This window comes from Capra hircus, chromosome 10, assembly GCF_001704415.2.
Source record: "Capra hircus breed San Clemente chromosome 10, ASM170441v1, whole genome shotgun sequence".
Lineage (NCBI taxonomy): Eukaryota > Metazoa > Chordata > Mammalia > Artiodactyla > Bovidae > Capra > Capra hircus.
The window spans coordinates 79,166,241-79,186,979 of record NC_030817.1 but is presented as its reverse complement, the minus strand read 5'-3'; the positions used below and the strand labels follow the sequence as shown (position 1 = coordinate 79,186,979).

At 44.9% G+C, this 20,739-nt stretch overlaps 1 gene segment (V, D, J or C); it reads right to left on the bottom strand.

Moving 5' to 3' along the window:
* The window catches only part of LOC102182508, a 486,583-nt gene that overhangs the window by 32,536 nt on the left and 433,308 nt on the right, over window positions 1–20,739 (bottom strand). The window contains 1 exon segment of the C gene segment in view: window positions 17,468–17,523. Within this exon segment, the coding sequence occupies window positions 17,468–17,523 (56 nt within the window).

Here is a 20,739-nt window from a genome sequence, read left to right as displayed (position 1 = left end):
GAAGAAGTCTTGTCACTGATGATGGTACAAATCCAGGGCCACAGATCCTAGTCAGCACCTCAAGTAATCAGTCACACATCACTGTCTCACTGAATACATTCTGGGAACAATTCCCAGACACTCCCCTACATGGCCCATTTTGCACACAGATGTCAGATCCTAGCCAGGGGACTTTTGTCCTTCTATCTGACGCTCATTCACCCTTTCTAAACATTCTTCCGATAGTGTATAATTGGGTCTAAATCAGCCTTTAATCCATAGACATTGCTTAATCCAGGGATACACATTTATACTTACTGGGCTTCACAGATAACTCGGTTCCCTGTCCGAAGATAAGCTTTCCTCCCTGGTTATAATTCACACAGTGTTATACAGCCTGTCAAAAACACATCCAATCTTCCTGAACACATTTCTAATCCTCCCCCTCCAGAATCCACAGCCCATCTCTCCCACACCTCGGCGTGAATCACGGCTCTACATTCTCCTGTAAGTTCTTTCCTTATAAGGGAAGTCAGGTACCTACACAGGGGACTGATAGGGAATAGTGAGGATTCCTGTTTATCCAAAAAATGTTACTGTTTAACACCAAACCGGTCTCTCACTTTTGCTTAATGGCTCTGGGTACTGCTGTTCAGCAAAATGGCTTCCTTTCAAATATGTCTCTCATGGTCTCAGAAATAGAAATACTTGGCACATGGGTTAGAATTGAGGACAGTTGAGGCTCCAGGGAATCAGGCTTACCTGGGGTAACCACAACCTGGGTCCCCGCTCCAAAATTCAATTTCCCCCAGCCGTCAGTTGTCACACTGTGATGAACACCTCTACAAAATGGCTTCCCCAGAGAAGACAGCAGCTAAATGAAGACAAATGGCTCGTGGGGAAACAATCTTGCTACAAAATGAGGGAACTGCATGATTCAAGATATAAGCTTTTCCCCTGCTTCTCTTCTAATTTCTCTTATTACAAGACACCGAGAATGATGTTGCCAGGAGCTGCACTTCCAAGGCTGCAGGGCCAGGGAGTAGCACTGCTTGGGTTAATGAAGACCAGGCTTAGGGAAGACTGGGCTCTGCAGTGATAAAACCCCACAGTCTAGGAGTTTACCTAAAACCCTACCCAGTGCTCACCACCTGGAGCTCAGGTGAAAGCTGGCTACCAGAGCTATCCTCTCATTCAAATAACCTTCTGCTTCAAATCCAACCGTCTACCGGAAAAACTGTTCTCCCTGAATTCCGTTCCTGTTAGAATATGTCAATCTCTGAGAGGCCTCAGTTTTTAAGTATATGAAATGGGCATAACTCTACTGGCATCTCCTCCTGAGGAAGACTTGCCATCAGACGCTTTTACTTATTGGAAGGTTGACAGCATGGACAGACCCCAAGTCTGGGCTGTCGGTGGGGTCCTGGTGAGTTTCTCTCCCTCTGTACCTCCCAGAGCTCCTTCAAAGACAAGGAAGATGACCAGGCCCTGGGCCTTGGTCTGCTCAGCCCCTAGAACATCTTTCTGGCCCAAGGAGACCCCGTGGGAAAGAGAGCAGGTCTTCTCTTGGAGATTATCATATTCAGAGCACAAGTCAAATTGGATGCCACTTACTCGGCTTGACAAGCAGCCTTGTCCCCTTCCCAAAGACGAGGGAGAAGCCTTGTCCTTCCCCACAGTGATTATCTCAGCATCAAAAACCTGCCAATTCAGCTCTCCCCTGACAAAGCCCTCCTGAGAAGAGAAATCTCTGGTGTACTTTCCCCAGTATTATCACACGGTCCTGCGATCTTCCTCCCTGAATAAACATCCCTTTCACTCCTTACTCTCCTTTCCATCCTGGCTCCAAGGTCACAATGGACCCATGCCTCAGGCACAGGCTGGTTTCTGCTCCCACCTCTCCATACTTACGGGGCTGCACAGACAATCTGGTTCCTCCACTGAAGATCAAACCCTGGCCATAGTTATTCCCACAGTGCCCCTGGACTTTACAAAAATCCCTCAGAGCCCCACAGAGGCCCCCCCCCCCCCCCCCGCCCTCAACTCACACATCTCAACACCGCCAGTGACCCACGACTCAGACTCTGTGTTTTTAGCTTTAGGATGCTTATCCTGTTCAGTCTGAGTACAAAGGGAGTTTGGGACACAACAAGCAAGGGTTCCCAAACTTAACCCAGCAACCCTGGTGCCCTGAAGGAGGCAGCTCTGCATTAATGAGCCAGAATTTTTTTCACAGAGCAGCTCCAGGGCTGGGAAGAGGCTTAGAGAGTGTCTCTCTTTTTCCTCCTGCCTCCAGGCAGGGCTGCGCTTCAGTCAGCCCTGAGAGGAGGGTGTCTATCTCCTTTCAAAAAACCTCCAGAGAAAGTGCCCTGGCAACTACTCCTGACAGCTCATTTTCACTGTTCACAAACCTATTAGGAAGGTTTTACCACTAACCTAACTCCCTTCCTCTTGCAGTATTAGCCATGTCCTGAGGTTTGAGTCCCAGGGCGGGGTCAGGCAGGGAGCTGGGCAACACAGCACCTCCAGCTTTTGCTTAATGTGCCCTCTCCCAGATTTAGCTATGACTAGATTTCCACTTTACCCTCCACCCCTTTTCTTCAATGCTAACTGGCCCAGTTTGCCTCTATAGACTCCTGATTCTCCATCCCTGGGTCTGAGAGTTTCATTTAGGGGCTATCTTCAGGCATCATATGTCTCACGAGCATTACTACCTAGAGGAGCAGAGACGCAATCTGGGGGCAAGTAGCTCTTCCCTGTGAAGCTGCCATCTCTCTCTGTCCCTGGCCCTCCGCATGGGGAGCCCATGTCTGGGAGGGAGCTGCGCTGGGGTCAGCTTGCCAGGAGGATGGCGCTAGGTTTCAGCTGCTACAGCCCTGACCTGACTACACTGTGAGCCGCATCCCTGCTCTAAGGGGCTATTGTGTAGCCTCGGGAGCTCGGGCCATGCAGCTCTCTGCAGAAATCTCTCCCCTGCCTCTGACATTTGGATGATTTTCTATTTAAATTAGCCAGGGTTCTTTCTATTTCCCTTTAGACACTTTCCAATCCCAGGTGAAGAATTTCATAGAGCAGGCTGACATTCTCCACCCTCCCCTCCTGCCAGCTCTTCTCCTGATGCATGACAGAGCCTTGACAGAAGAGCCTGAGGGGTGAAACAAAAGTGCTACTGTGTGTTGGAGATGATGTTTATCATTATTATTAATAGCTAGGGTTTAATGAGCTCTTTCTAGGTTTTGGGCACTATGCTAAATATTTTAGCTGTTATTTTATTTGATCCTTTCAATAGCATAATAAGGTAGAGATATTTTTATCCTCATCTTATGGATGAGGAAACTGAGGCTCAGAGAGGTTAATTAATTTGTCCAAGATCACACAGCTGGTAAAGTAGTGGAGCCAGAACTTGAATTTAGGTTTTTCTGTCTCCAAAGCTTACACTATAACGCCTAATCCCTAATCATTTAATTCATGTCCTGAGGGACACATGGCAGCTCAGAGATGCTGCAGAAAGAGATTCAGTGCTGAATTTCATACTTAACTGTAGGAATTTTATTCTCAAATTAGATGTCTAAAGTTCTAGGGGTTCTTTTCAGAGATTTAAATCGCAGTGCACACATGGGTAGTCAAAGTCAGATGTACTTTATTTCTGGCAGCAAAGGCTGCTAAATTTTAGAATTGATTACAGAGAGAAGCTGAGGGATTCCCTGCCCTAGACCATCAGACAGAGCCAAAGTCCCCTATTTGGCTGAGAACGTGCAGAGAAGCCAGACCAGGGTGGGGCATCTTCTCTGGAGGTTCTTCCTGACTTTCTCGTTGGCTCAGTTATTGTTTATATCTAGATTTCTTTGAAAATGCTGTCTATGCTCCTGAAAGCCCCTCACCATGAGCCAAAGCAAGTGTGTGTGTGTGTGTGTGTGTGTGTGTGTGTGTGTGTATGTGCGCATGCATACATGCATATCTCATTTTAAGCAGAGAAAGAAACCAACTCTCTTTGGCCTGGGGAAAGAACATTAATAAAGAGCCCAAGCAGATGCACAGGATTAAAGTATTTTTCAAACTAACGATTTGATTGATTGCCCCTGAAGGCACAGCCAAAGAAGAACACAACTTACTTGGCTTCACAGTGAGCGCGGTCCCGTCCCCAAAGGTTAATTTGCCTGTACCGGTGTTACACAGTGCTCAGTGCTATTGCAATAACCTTGACTTGGGCCTCTAGGAAGACAGGTGGAGGTGGAAGAGGCAAGCAGGAAAACAGAACCTGAAATGACTGCCCATGGCCAAAACAATCTCCTTGTAATTAGGTTAGAATGTGGGTTGAATACTAATAACTAGCAACTTCCCAGTCCAATTCTTTTTGCTGTAATTTTCCTTGAGAGAATGGGCCTTGGCAGGAGCAACTCCTGGGAAGTTCACTCAAGGTGGCTACTGCATGGTCTCCTGGGATCCCCTCTTATTTGTTGTTCCTGTAAGCCCTTTATCTGTTTTCATCCAATTCCTGCCTCCACCGCCGCCCCCTCGGCTTTCCCTGGGCTTTCCTCTTTGTGGAGATTCACATATTTTCTCTGGGAGAAACTACATGGATCTTAAAAGCCAAGTACAATGCTCCAGAGGATATGTGCATTAATAACCTTGTTTTCCAACTGGTATCATGAAACACCCAACACAAACCAAGCAAAGAAAACACCACCTGTGTTTTGACAGCTTCTGCTTGATGGAAGGCAGGCATCTTGGGAAGAATAATTAGCCAGAAAGAAGAACTTACTTGGTGTGACCAAGAGTTTGGTGCCCTTCCCGAAGTTGAGTTGGTAACTCCCAGCCCCAGAGTAGGCACAGAGTTTCCTTTCTTTGCAAAAACCCCACAGATGCCGAGAAAAATCAAACCATTCACAGTATAGGAGCAGTGCTGACTAAAGCTCAGGCTAAAACAATAACCAGAGGACAGGCTGAAGAGAAGGGCTGTTACAGACACTTGCCACGAGGTGGGCCATCCCTGAGTCCTACAGAGACCTGGCTGGATTTCAGAGGTCACCTGGTCCATCCTCCTGTCTTCAGCCAAGGACCAAAGACCAATGTATTCTTCAAGAGCTCCTGGGAAGGTAACTCTCCTTTGCCAATAGCCTTTGCATTCAAGGATGTAACCGTTCCTTAATCTAATTGAAATCTGCAAACTGCAGTCTGAGTTCTTTATGTCTTGAGTTGCCTTCACTGAAGACAGGAGATTTCATGTCATGCTCCAAGCAGAAACTCATCACAACTCACCCAACCAGTCCCAAGGGTCACCTTTGGGGAGGAAACTGATACTGAAGGAAGAGGAGGTCAGGGTGAATATTGGCTTTATCTGTGATTTGGATTGCTTTTATAATGAGAAATTTTCATATATTACTTAGACAAATTAAAATGAATAACAACATTAGACAGAAACCCACAATATATTTAAAAGCGGCTCTTGGATCTCAGAAAAGCTTCCCTGTGCTCCCCAGACTAAGGAGTCTCAGTTTCCCTGTTCTAGGGTTTTGGGCTCCTGGGATCACGGGAGAGAACTGGGCAGGATATGTGGCCAGAGCCAGTTGGAGGGGCTGAGGCTGGGGTGAGGTTTGGAGCTTGTCCCAATTGTCTCGTTGGCTTTTTGAATTATGTCAGAGTAACCTGTTCATCTTCCTGCCGAGTACTAACTTCCTAGCTCCTGCTAGACCTTTCCTGGGGGAAAAAGCTTTCATAGGTTCACCGAAAAATCATTTAAGCGTAGATGCTATTGCTGATCAAAATCAGGGATGGCCAGGGACACTTACTTGGAGTCACAGCAAGTCTTGTGCCTTTTCCAAAGACAAGTCGCCTGTCTCCTGAATCCCCACAGTGATTGCCTTCATCACAAAAACTCTGAATGCCTGGCCTTGGGGGCTTTCTGAGTGTTTCTTCATGTTAATTTTTTTTCCCTGGGTGGAATCACCCAGAAATCTCCCCCACTAAACCATAGCTTTTGTTTTCCCTTAGCACGTCTTTTCCTCCTTCTCCCTGGAAGCCCATACTGGCTTCCATACATGGAGTTGTGGCCTGAGAATGCATTTGTGAACTATCTGCAAACTTCCAGCTTATTGTTAGCCTGTCAAATATATTCCAAAAGAAACCCCTGTCTATGGCCTTATAATGAACTCTTTGCTGTGCTAGGAATAAATAGGAGTGGCTGCTTTACCTAAATGAAAAAAAGGATTTGGAAAATGGCACAGGGTGAGAAGGCTCAACACAAGATGTTGTTCTTGGCTGACACACAATCTTTGTTGCCTCTGGCATTAAAGTAGCTTTTAAAAAAGTTATCTCCTACTCATCCCTGGAACAAAGGAAATGCGAAGGCGTGGGGCACCAGAGCCAGGAATTTTAGCAGAGGCTGAACAGAGAAAGTGCGTCTTTTATGAAGAATGAAGTCAGAAATCATCCTGGATTTAATGATGTGTCCAAAGTCCATGAGGGGGTGGGGAGCAGCCTGAGTGGGGGAGGGGAAACTTGAAAATGACCCTTGACAAAGTTTCACAAGTTTTGAATCTTTACATGTATAAACTGTGGAAAGGATAATTAATATTTAAGCACCAAAAGCACTGGCAGCAACTTTTCAAGCTCTAGAAGGGAAAGAATTTGATATCAGGCGAAGCTGTGGAAGGGTTAAGGACTGGGCCTCTCTGTAGAGCAGGACTCAGGAACTAGAGGGTACCCGCATGTCTTGGAGCCAAAGAAGCTTTCCCCACCCAACACCAAACCACTTTTAGGCGACGGGAGTCAATATCAGAAAATCACATGAACAGCACTTACTGGGGAGAACATGAAGCTGAGTCCCTCTTCCAAAGACAATTTTGCCAGCGGTTTGTTCACACTGTGATTGGGGCCACAACAAAAACTCCCAGTGACTCTTCAGGAAAGCTTGATGGCTATCTCACCTTCACGGGACACTTTCCTGTCTATTATAATTAATAAACAGGCCTTGTTATCTCTTCAGTTATCTTTCTCTGTGTCTCCTGGTTGTTTTGCTTCAATTTTACGCTGCTTGTTGCAAATATGCAGAGAGGAAATTGGACGACCTCATTTGGCACTGAGAGTGAATGATAAAAGCAACAATTCAATGAATTCCTTTGTGATATCTAACACAGTTCTGTGGCAGCAGGTGAAAAACGACTGAGCAGACAGCTACTGAGCTAGATGCCCACTCCTCAGAGTCTGAAGAAAGATGGGGGCAGGAAGGGGCTACGCAAGACACACATCTGAATTTCACCTGAGACAGAACTGTTTCACAGAGCCCTCACCTCACCCTGGGCTCTGTTCTGGAGGGGCTGTACCACCTCACCCTGAAGATACCTTACCTGAGCTCAAGCACATGTTTGCTACACTGATTATAGACCTGCCCTGTGAGTGGTAGTGCAGGTCATCCCTTGGCCCAGAAGGACTCTAGCCTTTCAGGGAACGCTGTTCTTTCATAGTCCATGCATGTTTTCTTAGCACTAAGAGATGGACACTGGATGGCATCACCACCAGTCCTGATTGAATCCTTGTTTGACCCATAAAAAATCAAACCCTACTGTTTCCTCCTCATTGACTACCTGACCCCGAAAGTGTGTTTATCACAGTTATTGAAAAGGATTAGCATGGATTGGTCATATTTGCTAGCTCTAAAGCAAACTTGGGCTTCCCAGATGGTGCTAGTGGTAAAGAACCCACTTGCCAGTGCAAGAGACATGAGGGATGTGAGTTTGATCCCTGGGTCAGGAAGATCCCCTGGAGAAGGGCATGGCAACCCACTCCAGTTCTTGCCTGTGAAATCCCATGGACAGAGGACCCTGGCAGGCTACAGTCCATAGGCTGGCAGAGTCAGACATGACTGAAGTGACTTAGTATAGCAGAACACACAGCGCAAAGCAAACTTAACGAGTCCTCTAGCTTGTTTCTCTGTCTTCGGTCATTCCCCACAGTTACACCATTCAGAGATTAGGCCATTCTCTTTCAAAGCTCTTTGGCCAGTTGGTCAGTCTATAGTTTCAATTATATAGAGCTTAATAACTCAAGTCAGTCAACCTGACAACACCTGCCTCTTACTATTATTTTTTTGACTTGACATTTGGATGAGTCATTTTGTTTCCAAAATGTATTGTGGAGAAACTGACATCCCAGGTGCACCCCAGGAATGCCAGGCTCCTGAATTCATTATTTCCCTCCTCCCCAGTGAGGCATGTTCAAAAAGTTTTTACTCCCCATGGAGGAACTGATCATTAAACAAAAATCCTGTCATCATGCCTGCCATTTTATTTCACTCTGAATTCCCTTTCAGGTGTTAATAAGCCATCTGGGATCATCAATTTATCTCAGTTGTTTCTTTCTCCCATTGCATTTGAATAGTAAAGCTATGCTTTTAGTGAAATTTGACATGTATAGGATTGGATGTGGACCTTTGTCAAATTGGGATAATGTTTGGGTTTTATATTGGATCTTTTAGAAATAAATACATATGCAGGCATGAGCGACAGAGAAGTTACTTATCCACATGAGGAGCATTTTAAATGAAATAGACTCTCATTTTTAGTAGAATGGAAGACAAGTTCTGTGGGCAACATCACAGTAAACACACAAATCACTGCAGAGTATATAGTTTCAGAGATACTGTGGCTGTAAACAACTCATGACTCCAGTATCTCTTTAAGAAGAGGAGCTGAGCTACCATATTAAAGGCAATTTGGGATGGTCTCGTTCTGTATCCATTTATCATTATTGCTCTATTCTCAACAACCATGAATGTTTCATGCATTTATAAAAGTCATTTTTCAAAAGGTACATTTGTCTACATATTAAATTAAATCTCTACTAACTTCACAGAATTTATTTGTTCGGTCAAGTATAAATAGAACAGGGCCACTTACTGGGCTTTACCACCACCTGGGTTCCAGTTCCAAAGAAGATTCTGGTATTGTCAGTCCCCACAGCATTTCCTGCTTTTACTGAAACCCCTAGTGAAACCCCACTTTACACATGGCTCAGGAGTGAAGGGGCATTGGATTCCCCATGTTTTTTTCCCTGTGTTTCTGGAAAATGGTCTTTTATGATAAGAAGAAAATACTGGTTCTGCTACAAAAAGCAAATAATTTTTATTTAAAAAAGACCAAATGCAGGAGCTTTTAAGACCTTTTGCATTGTTAGGCTTCAACCTGCCAAGGCCAAATCAACTAATCTGTTAACAACTCTTCTTCTCATACATGTGAGCCTAGCCCTAGACAGACAGGTCTGGAACAATGATGTCTTCCTATACCCACAGGGATGTTTTCCAGCTTCAGAGCTGTCTGAATTCTTATCCAGACTTCACCCAAATGCCATGGTCCTGTTCCCTACTCACTGATCAGGGTATTTCCAAGCTTTCTCACTATGTAACAGTGTCTATGTGGCAGCCTAAGAAGATATTTCACCAGGGAAGAGTAACAAGTGACAAGCCATCTTATCTTTTCCTAGAGAAGTGCCACCATGGACTCTTATGATGTTTCAGAGTCCTAACACACCATCTACTACACTTTAAGAAAGTCCAGTTCTGAAATAAATGAAAGACGTGAACATTTTCTGTTACAAGAAAGATTGTATCCTAAAGACAAGGATAAGGGCACACAAGAGCCCTTTTATCACTAAGCTGAGCATTGGCTGAGTTTTTTTTTTTTTGCTGCGTTTTAACATACATATTAACACAGACACTGAGACTTGAAGAGAAGAGAGAGGAGTGAGCGTCCAAGACGGTGACACCAGATCTTGGTTAAAAATAGGGCCTTGGTGACAGGATTTTAAACTTGGAGAGAGGAGACTAGATCTCATCCCCAACATAACTGTGACTTGTTGCTTCTTCAGATTTGAAGAGCGAGTTAAATACTAATTTTCTCTCCTCTTAGCTCGGGAGCAGTGAGTGTCCAGAACAAGTCAAAAGGATGTATTCTAGGGAAAATGAAAAGGAGAGAAACAAATGCAGGACATATGGGGAAGGTGTTCCATGGATCACCATTTTAATACTGACTTTCCTGGTGGCTCCCTGGTAAAGGATTTGCCTGCTAGTGCAGGAGACATGGGTTTGATCCCTGGGTTGGGAAGATCCCCAGGAGGAGGAAATGGTAACCCACTTCAGCATTCTTGCCTGGGAAATCCCATGGACAGAGGAGCCTTGTGGGTTGCAGTCCATGGGGTTGCAAAAGAGTTGGATATGATGTAGTGTCTAAATAACAATCACAGCCCACCCTAAGCCTCGTCTTTGGCCTCCCCTACCCTGGGTCAGTTTTGTCTGCCTTCTTAGCAGTCTCGCCAACCATAGCTCTCAGGTCTCTTCGGGAAGAAAAATAAGATGCTTGGACCGGCTCACACACAATTGCACAAACAGGCTAGGAGAGGCTGTATCTATCTAGATAAAGGTAGGACCAGAGCTGATAAGTGGCTTGGAAATCAAGTTCACTGAACAGAAAGCCTGTAACATTTAGATGAGAAGGATTTTTCTACAGGGGTTTTTCTTCCTGGGATTTATCTTAACACTAGCCCATTTCCCCTTCTCTGACTTTGTGGTGCTATGAGGAGATTAGGACACTTGAGAGCCTAACTAGATAAGGAATGATGGAGGGGTAAGAAATCTACCTTCATCCTCCCCTTTCATCAAAGAGTGGCTGTTCCTTCCCACTTGCTAGGGACACAGAATCCCACTACTCACGTACTTGGCTTGACAGAAAGCAACGTGCCAGTCCCAAAGATGAGCTGGTTGGCAGCACCTCCATAATTCACACAGCCTTTCAGTGCCTTACAACAACCCACAGGGAGGGGCATGGCAGGATGGAGGTGAATGGGCTTAGACTTCCCAGGCTAAGAACTCCTGAGTCCCACTGCTTTGAGAACTGACTTGCCAGGTGTCCCTTTAGGCTCCTTACACCCCTCATGTGCCCTGACACGAGCTTTTACACTACATCTTTGTGGGGCTTGTGCTGAGGTCCAGAACCTCAGGGGGTTCTCCAGCAAATGGCCAGAAGCTTTGCAGGCATCTGCTTCCCCACGCAAGATAGCAGCCAGAGACAAGGATGTTGGGGAAGTGGCAAACACTGCTTTGATCCCCTGGCCTTTGACTGTGGCTCTTGGCCTTTTCTCTGGCCTTCTCTTTCGATAAAGTGAGACTGGTTATATCCTTGGGAAAGCATTCCAAACATCTTAGACAGAATCAACCTTTGTAACAACCCAGCTCTGCTCTCTTGGAGGGCAAGTTAAGCACTGTTCACTCTGGAAGCTAGCAGATCAAACAGGAGAGTTGATGGCTGACACTGCTTCTCTCTGGGAGTGAAAACCCCTTTTGGGTCGAGTGCCTTTTCTCCAGCAGGTTGGATTGTTCTTAAAAATGTAATTTGCATGCTATGCCTCGTGTATTATTCAACCCATGTCTCCTCTCCCTTACAGTCACATCTCTGAGACTTACCTGGCTTTATAATTAGCTTGGTCCCAGAGCCCCAGATCAACCGATAGTTGCCATCCACACAGAGACAAAAGCCTTAACGAAAACCTTCACTGTCCTTCTGGGGAGCCTATTAGAGATAAGTCCCAGATAAAAGTCCAGAGCCAAGCACATAAAACAATGTAGGAATATTGACTATTGAAGATTATTTGCTCATTTAATTACATTTGATTCCTTCGCCCATTATAGATTCCAGACATAGATGATGAAATCAAATGACTCAACATCTAAAGTCAATCTCGATCTCTCTGCACACAAGGGAAGAGTAATTCATAAACAGTTTTCAAATGGGAGAAGCTGAACTTGCTTCACCTTCCCCGATACTTTAAATAAAAATGCAAACGAGAAAAACAGATCATTTGTCTGGAGTCATGATGCATCTGATTTTCTACTGTCTTATTTTCACTGCTGATAAAATTCTAGTCAGTACCATGGTATTCACATATAGATTGAGCTGATTTGGTTTACAGAACCTTATCTCTGCGAGAAATGGTATCCTGGGGGAGTGAGGACCAGACAGCCAGAAGTGAGGAAAGCTACAGGGCACAGCATTGGGAAGGGTGGCCCACAGTACCGTGCGGATGAACCAAAGCCAGCTGACTGTTTATACAAAACACCTTTGCAAAATCTCTGCTTGGTTTCTAGGACTTACTTGGAAAAACTTGTAATCTGGTTCCAGCCCCAAAGATGAGTTTGTTGCTGTTGGAGACACAGTGATACTAAGGCCTACAAAAACCCCTGAGCATAGCAAGGCGCTCTGCCCACATCTGGCCCCTCTGCTTTCTCCCTATCTCTGACACCAAATAATCACCACTGGCAAAGAAGATCTGGGCATACATTTCAAACGCCCATGCAATCATCAAACAATCAGTTTTTGTTTTGGTTAAGTTCCATCCCCTGAAAATCCCTATGGCCTGTGCTTATTATGTTTTCAATTCACAGAGATGACAGCTCAAGATAATTCACCGTAAGAAAACAAGGAATCTCAGGCTATAATCCCAGTTCTGACTTTTTGGGTTTGACTTAAATTATTTAACTTGTCTGCGCTTCGGCTTTTCTCTCTGTGAAATTATGTGTGATGATGTGTGATCCTGTTTACTTTCTCAGAGAATGTTGTGAAGGCAAAAGGGCTGGTGAGAGAGCAGTGGGTTACACGCAGCAATGCATTTTGAATACTGTGGGGGGAATTGCTTGTTTAAGCCAAGATATTATTAACACGAATAAGAGGGAATATATGTTGGCTAAAGTGTTTTGCCAAAATAACTAACAAAAAGCTTTCTGAGGAAAAGCTGAAGGGGAATGTATCTATCTTGTATGTTTTCCCTCAAGAAAGTTAGTGGACACAGTCACTTAATCTGCCAGAGAAGACAGGCCTGGAAAAGGTCTGCTGAATTCTTAAGTCTGACTGCTGGGGGATAAGAAGAAATGACTGCCCTCCCACAGCAGTGATGAGCATAGATTAGGTTCCCACCATGTTCTAATTTCCCTTTGCTGTTGGCAGCATTAACGGAAATCAGTTGAAGTTATATCTGAAAATGAATTTGATTGCCTTAATGGTCAATCCAGCAGTGCGGCTAGATCCAGAAATCGTATCCCATCAGAGACTAGCTGGGAAATGGGGGTGGGGGGATAACTCCTTTATTTGATTGACATACTAACCCACAGAAATGAGACGAGATGCTTATACTTACGAGGTATAACAATCACTTGAGTGCCAGACCCCCAATGCAGCACATTCCCAAAGGTCCACAATGGCTGACTCCACTAAAAAAACCTGCCACCCTTCAGAGCCACGTGTGTGGAATCAAGGTGGAAGCTACAGTTTTCCAGGGAGGAGGGGGCTCAGACACAAATATCACGAAGGCCACGGTGGTCCTGAATCTGTGACCGACCTTCCTCCAGAGGCTCTCCCTCATCCGGGGCCCAGCTCCAGCCTAGATACAGGCATTCGGTACCCGGGGTGGCTGGGAGGATTCCCTCAGGTGCCTGAGCTTTCGGAGGGTCACTCATGGAGCTGAGGACAACATCACTGACGGCCAGAGAGGCTGGCAGCCTCTTTAGTATGTGGTGGAGCTGGTGCTGCGGTGGGCGTGAGACTCAGGGGTCACAGGAGAGAGAGAGGAGTTAGACAGAGGAGCGGGAGAAGGAAGGGGCAGGAAACAGAAGGGCAGGCCCACAGAGCAACAGCCGATGTCAGAATTCGTCCTGCTCTGACTTGGGAGAACACAGGAGTTCTAGAGGAGAAACATGTTCCCAGCTCTGCCAGTCTCCCTGACACATTTAGCACTATTTTCCCTCCCGTAACAACCTCTTGTATGCAGCTAAGAAGGGGTGCACTGCAGAGACACCCACCCCACACTGGCCCCCCCGGCCCCCCCACCAGCCCTCACCCCCCTTCTTTCTCTGTTTCGCAGAACCATCTGACGAAATGTTCTACACGAAGGGGCAGGAATGGCAGCCACAAAAGATCCTCTGAATCTGTTTCTTTCTTTCTAATTAGGCTGTCAATCTGTTTAGCTAATAATTCCTATGAAGTGTCTTAATCTCTTCCAAGGAAAGGAGTCATATAAATGCAAAACAGCAGCAGCCGTAAGTCAAATGGCTTGCTGGGTGTCCTTGTGCACAGAGCTGCTGTTGAATAGAAGGAAAACTTGCTGTGTGGAGACGAGACAGACGAGGGAAAAAACACAGCAGCATTTGTTTTTATTAGGCTGAGTCTATACAGCACAAAGTAAAACAGATCTGGCAATTATTTCGGTAATGTGACAGTCAATTCAGGCCATTTTGAGCCCAGAAAAGGTTTCTCAAGGAAATGCCTAAATATTTGGATCAGCTACTGACATTAATCAAATTAACAGGATGATTGTGCTGTGCAGACACAAGCTAATAAATGCGCCCTGTGATGGTTCTCCCGAAAGGGTTACATTTTATAAACTTACATTAAAACCGGCCCAATATTTACACCCACTCTCTTCATTTTGGCACTGCAATTGACATTTCCCATTTTTTCTTACAACATGTCTTACATTTAGAGCTGCAAAAGTAAGGGTGACCTTCTCCCTGGAGAGTCTTATCAGGTTAATACACGGAAGCTCATTTAGAAATTCATTAGGTGTCTGGGATGTGAGAGCTGGTCATTATAGATTAAAGGCTTTTTCTCAAGTGGCAAAGAACTTACGGGGGAGGACGGTGAGGCTTGTTCCTGTCCCAAAGACAAGCCGATTTGCTCCAGAAGTTAACACAGTGTTTCTGCCCAGTACAAAAACACTTTACTCTGGGCCATTTTCTTCCTCCTTTTTCTCTGTGAGGCTCACCCAGGGGATACCATACACATTTTGACTCTTTGGCTCCTACTTGATGATAGCCTTTTACCAACCATCCTACGGAAAAAATGTTCTTTTCCATGTTTCTTAACAAAAAAATCCAAATTATCAACAGTCTCCCATTTTTCCCCACAAAAACTTATCATTTTCATGTTACCCATCTTCCCCTTGAAAGGCAATTCTTAAGAGAATTCTAGTGGCTACTGGGGTGGTTCTCACTACAGTATGCTATTATGTAAAATCACCTTTAGTTTTGGTACACTTTTTACACTTGATGTTTTTATGTCTCCCATCAAATTACATTCTCTTGGTCTTGCCTGGAAATTCCAGACCTAACTCACCTCAAGTCTTGCTCTTTTTTTTGCCCTAACTGAAACCAAGTGAGTTAGAAAAGACCGTACCAGCCAAGCTTTACCCACATTCTCCTTACTAGTGTTAACGAAAGATGAAATCTAAGAAATAAGAGTCTTTGATAAGTTGAAAAGGCAGAGAAGATTAACCAAAGAATGAGCTTAACGGGTAACTCTGGACTGTTTGGAACATCAGACCTACCTGGTTTTACTTGTAACATTGTCCCCTGCCCAAAGGTGAGTCTCCCTGTGTTTCCTGAGCCACACTGTAATGCTCTGCTTTACAAGAACTGTAAAAGGAGATCCTTTCCTCCCTCCAGCAACCTGATCTAGTAACAATAACTAATATTTATTGGATACTTACTATGTGTCACTTTATGCAAGGCCCTTAGTCAGTATTAACTCTCTTAATCTCATAACAACGCAATGATATAGGTACTGTTCTTATTTCCACTTAACAGATAAAAAAACGAGGCATAAAGAGATTAGGTGACCTGCCCGAAGTCACACATCTAGCAAGTAGCAGAGTTAGGGTTTACCCAGGCAGTTTGATTCCAAAATTCACCTATAGTGGCTAAACCTTTCATTGGCCTTAAACAAATACTGGGTTCCCCTTTAAAGTGTGCATCCCTGTAACATTGACTAAATAGTTAGCTCATCCATCCTAATAAAGATGCCCTGAGAAGGTTCTCCTGAAAGTCTTACATTTCATAAACTTAACATTAAAACTGGTTCAATATGTATATCCACTCCCTTCATTTTGGCATAGCAATTGACATTTCCCATTTTTTTCTTGCAACTCATGACTTACATTTAGAGTTGCAAAGGTAAAGGTGACCTTCTCCCTGGAGAGTCTTATCAAGTTAACACACAGAAGCTCATTTAGAAATTCATTAACGCTTCTATCAAAGATGTCTTTCCCAAATCCTCTGAGCTCACTGTATCACCCCCACACCTCTCCCCACAGATCCAGCCTGGAGCTCCAGAAATTCCCTGGGAGCTAGCCAAAGCCACAGAAAACACTGCTGGGAACCAGTCTGGTTGTACAAGGCACAATTCTGAGCAGGGTGGGTGGTCCCTAAGATGTTTCTTAAGAGTCTTGGAGAGAACTCTTCAAGAGACCAGAATTAGGATGAAACCAACTTCTTTCCCTGTTACTTCTAGTAAATCTACCATAAGACTGTAAGCCAAAGAGAACTGAGAGATGCAGAAATCACATGGTAGGTTTGAGTCATGCTGGATAATCCATACTAGGGAGATGCTCTCCAGGGAGGCCACTGGGAAGGCCCTGAGTTCTGAGTGTTCCCAGCAGCACTTGAGTTATCTTTGGCTGGAGGCTGATGGCCTGTGATGATGTTGGTATAGTGTAGACTAAGGAGGCTATGATACAGGATGTGTAGTTTCACCTTGTCTAACTTTTGATGCTTCCTGATGGCTATTTTGAAGTGCGCCACCTGTTTGCTCTGTAAGACAACAGTCTAACACTCCAACTGCTTTCCCACCAGGCACATCCAAACTGTTTTATCTAGTTATTTTGATTGAGAGGTAGGCGAGGACCCAGCTTGGGTGGACAAGAGAAGAACACTACTCATTACCACACATTTAAAACTGTCTCTCTAAAGAGGAGACAGTTTCTCAGATACTTCAAACTACAGAGACAGGTTTGAGAGAGTTAATTTGAAGACTCACTTGGATTTACTGCCAGACTTGTCCCCAGTCCCCAAATCAGCTTACGGTTGTTGCCAATATTACACAGTCATGGAAAGCTTTACAGAAACCAACCAGGCCAATGTGTACCAGGAAATCCCTTTCAATCCCCAAATCTAGCCAGCGTGCTCCTCCAGCTGGGATCCTGGCCAAAGAAGCAGTGGGGAAGACTGCTCATAATCGTGGCCAGTTTACAGCATGGTTGGGACACAAAGGCTGTTCTGAGGTTACATATTTCATCCCCCAACCTCCAGACCAAGCTGTCCTCTCACCAGGCCAGCAGACATGGCAAAATCCTTACAAAGTCGCTGGAGAAGGTTCTCCCACTCCAGTGCTCAGCCGTCCCTGAGTTCAACCCAGACTCTCTGATGCAAATGGTTAAGACAAAAAGGACAAAGAATCTGTTATCCTCCAGCTTATTTGTTTCTGTTCCAGAGAATTACCTATGTGCCCGTTTTCACATGTACATAGGGCATATATGTATGCCGTACCATCCTTAGGGTTAATGGTTAGAATTAACTTGAAAAACACTGGGTGGAGAAAGTCCTCAAATGAAGTTTAGTGCTACGGCTTCCTTTAGAAATCAGAACACTCATTACGGATTCAGCAGAGATACTCACGAGGTTTGACCATTAACCTTGTTCCCCCTCCAAATGTGAACACGTTGCCTGCATTATTATTCACACAGTGATCTTCAGCTCAGCAAAAACCTCCTGGAAACTGAACTAAGTTTTCCCTAAAGATCTTCTGGAAGAAGCGATACCATGAGCATGGAGAATATTAAGTAATTGTCACAGTAATAACCTGGCACAGAATCCTAGCTCCAGCTTGGAGTTCAGAACTCTTTCCACATTGGATGAATGGAGGGTATTCTTTCTAAATATTCTAAAGAAGGAATTTTCCCACAAAAGCCCAGAATACTTTCCCATAAAAGCCCAGACTGCCAAAATCCTAGCTATCCTCTGGTGCTTTAGATAATAATTCTCCTGAGGTTCTGAAGATCATGTAACTCATTTGGACAAAGTAGGAACAGTTCCTATCCATGGCACCAAAGCAAAAGCAGTCAGAGATGCTGTCATCGCAATGGTAGGGACTGAGGGCAGCTGCCACTGCCCACCTGGCAAGAGGGGTGGGCACGTTGGTCCACCCTTTCAGGATGCTGGAGCCTGGCTCTGATGCCCAGGCTCTCGAATATATAAGGCAATTCCTGCCTTGTTCTCATTCCAAAAAACTAGAGACAGTTGCAGGCACTGGTCAGCCCTGGAGCTCACCCTTGACTCCAGCTCCAGACCTTTCATCTCCAGCTTGGACAGTCACCAGGAAAAAGACTTTCACTGCTTTCTATCTTTGTCCTAGTGGAGGCTTTTCCTTTCTTACTGTCCCTTTCCTGGGAGACAACACAAGCCAAGGACAAACCTAAAATAATTCTTTTAAAGGTAGCTTCTCCTGTTCTGTCAAGGTGATTCTTTTGAACCTCTCTTAATTTTGAGGTAGCTTGAAGGAAAATCTGAGAATGATTTTACCTTTTATTTCCACTGTTGACTATAGGGCAAAGCGTCCCCCCTCTTCCCCACCTCTGGGCACTGGGGGGTGGGGACCAGGGGCTTAACAACCAACAATCTGGAGTGGACCCCTCCAGAGGGAAGACAAGAAGCATGCAGGAAATATGGCAGCCCATACATTCCTACTGGGGTTAAGTTGTCCTGTGAAATGAAGTCTGGTGACACTTGTGCTGGGTCTCCTGGCTGAGAAACAATTTGTTTCATGTCTGCAAGTCTGCTCTCATTGTTGGGTCCGTGGAGTCTGATTTATGGACACCAGGCTCAGGTGTGGGCAATTGTAAGCATTCAGGGGAAGAAGGTGTCCAGTTTGCCTGGAGCAGATCATTTGAGAAACAGCTAGAAAGAGATTTGGAGAACAGAAAGGGTCCAGGTTTTCGAGAGCCTGCTTTCCTGGTGACTCAGACAGTAAAGAATCTGCCTATAATGTAGGAGACCTGGGTTTGATCCCTGGGTCAGGAAGATCCCCTGGAGAAGGGAATGGCTACCCACTCCAGTGTTCTTGCCTGGGGAATTCCACGCACAGAGGAGCCTAGTGGGCTACAGCCTTTGGGGTCACATGAGTCGGACACGACTGAGCAGCTATCTTTCGCTTAACATCTTAAGTCACAGGCTAAGAAGTGGACATGATGGTTTCTCCAAACACGAATGCCCAGACAAAGCACTGAATTGGATGAGGGAGAAAGGCATAAAGAGGAGTAGGAAAAGCAAGTGAAAAATGTGGAATGAGAGTACAATTTTGAGAAGAATTCCCGTGTTTAGAGGAATCTCTCAAAGTCTTAAGCCAATAAATATTTTCTAGTAATTAATATAATTCTTATGAAATTGGTGGTAAGTTCGTGTTGGTGAGTCCCAAGCTCTCCTTCATCCCTCCTGTCCGGAGTGGAGGGACCCAGAATGGCCACTTCAGGCAGCTGCCATTTTTGCTTCCATAGTTTACAGCAAGTATTTCCCTTACGTTACCTTTGCCTCTCAGATACCAACAACATTTAAAATAATATGTCTTGCCTGTAATACTCACTTGTTAAAACCTGCAGCTTAGTGCCTGCTCCAAAGACGTATTTGTAGTTTCCTGAGTCACAGTGCTACGTGGCTCTACACAAACCAACATAGGTTCCCCTTTTCTTACAGTAGCTTTGGAGTCAATTAGCAAGATGTTGTATGCACTTTTTCCGTGGGAAGGTTTTGCCCTCATGTTTTTCTGAAAGGGGCTTACTTGGGATAACATCTCAGTTCATAGTGAAGTCTTCTTGGTTTGGTTAGGTCTGGGCTTGCAAAACTTCCTCAGTCTCAGACTATGCTTATCTTAAGCGTGTTTATCAAGTAAAGAGGCTGTTTTAACAAACATGTCAGGATTTAAACATCTAAATGATGGTTGAACCCTTCAAAGTACTCCCTTTAGGATCAGTTTATGGGCCACACATCATAACAATGACCTTATTTTACAGTCATACCTCATTTTTTGGAACCATGATAGTACCAGTAATTATTTTGAGTCCCTCCTCTATTTATAAGTCATGGCTCCAAAAGCTTTTTGCTAATTAATAAAAATAAAATGCACCTTCAAAAGATAAAACTATCAAGGCTGCTACAGAAAGAATGTTCCAGGCCCTTTGAGGGCAGATTCAAAGGAGGAGGTGAGCAAAAGACAGTAGGGTGTGTATAGGGGACTGAAGTGTGTGTCACTTCAGGCTGAGTGGCTTGACTGGGCCACTCATTTAAATGTACAAACTCTATTTGTTAACAAATCAACCCGGTTACTTGTTGTCACACCTGGTTCAGGCACAGAGGGTAGCTGACAAAATACAAATGAAGTGTGAGATGGCAGGTATTTCTGCAAAGAGTGTGCCTGCATGGAAAGTACCTCAGTTTCTATAATTCTCACAGAAAAACCCAAACCCAAACCCCAGAGCACTGAACTCTGCAAGGGTGGAGATAGTGTATAAATTTTCAACACTGCTTGTTGTAATACATCTCTCCTCCCCTCTCCCTGACAGCTTCACAAGTCAGATAAACACCCTGCTTTATCACAGGCAATCCAGTGGCGACAGGGAGGCTTCCAGGTACAGGGATCCTCTGTCCCTCCCGCAGAGTAGACTCAGCCAGGCTGGGTGATGGGAGAAGTCTGTGTGGGGAACTTCTTTGTCCCCACAGTGAAGAAGGGGGCTGTCCACTGATATGACCCATTGACGGCCATCCTCACACCAGAGAAAGCTGGATTGTTCCACTGTTCTCCCAGCAGAGGAAAGTCACGAGAAGCTTGTAACTCCTGCTGCCCACCCCTCACACAAGCCCTCAGTCCAGCGGCCGGATTGTCCAGTTCCACCAGGTGA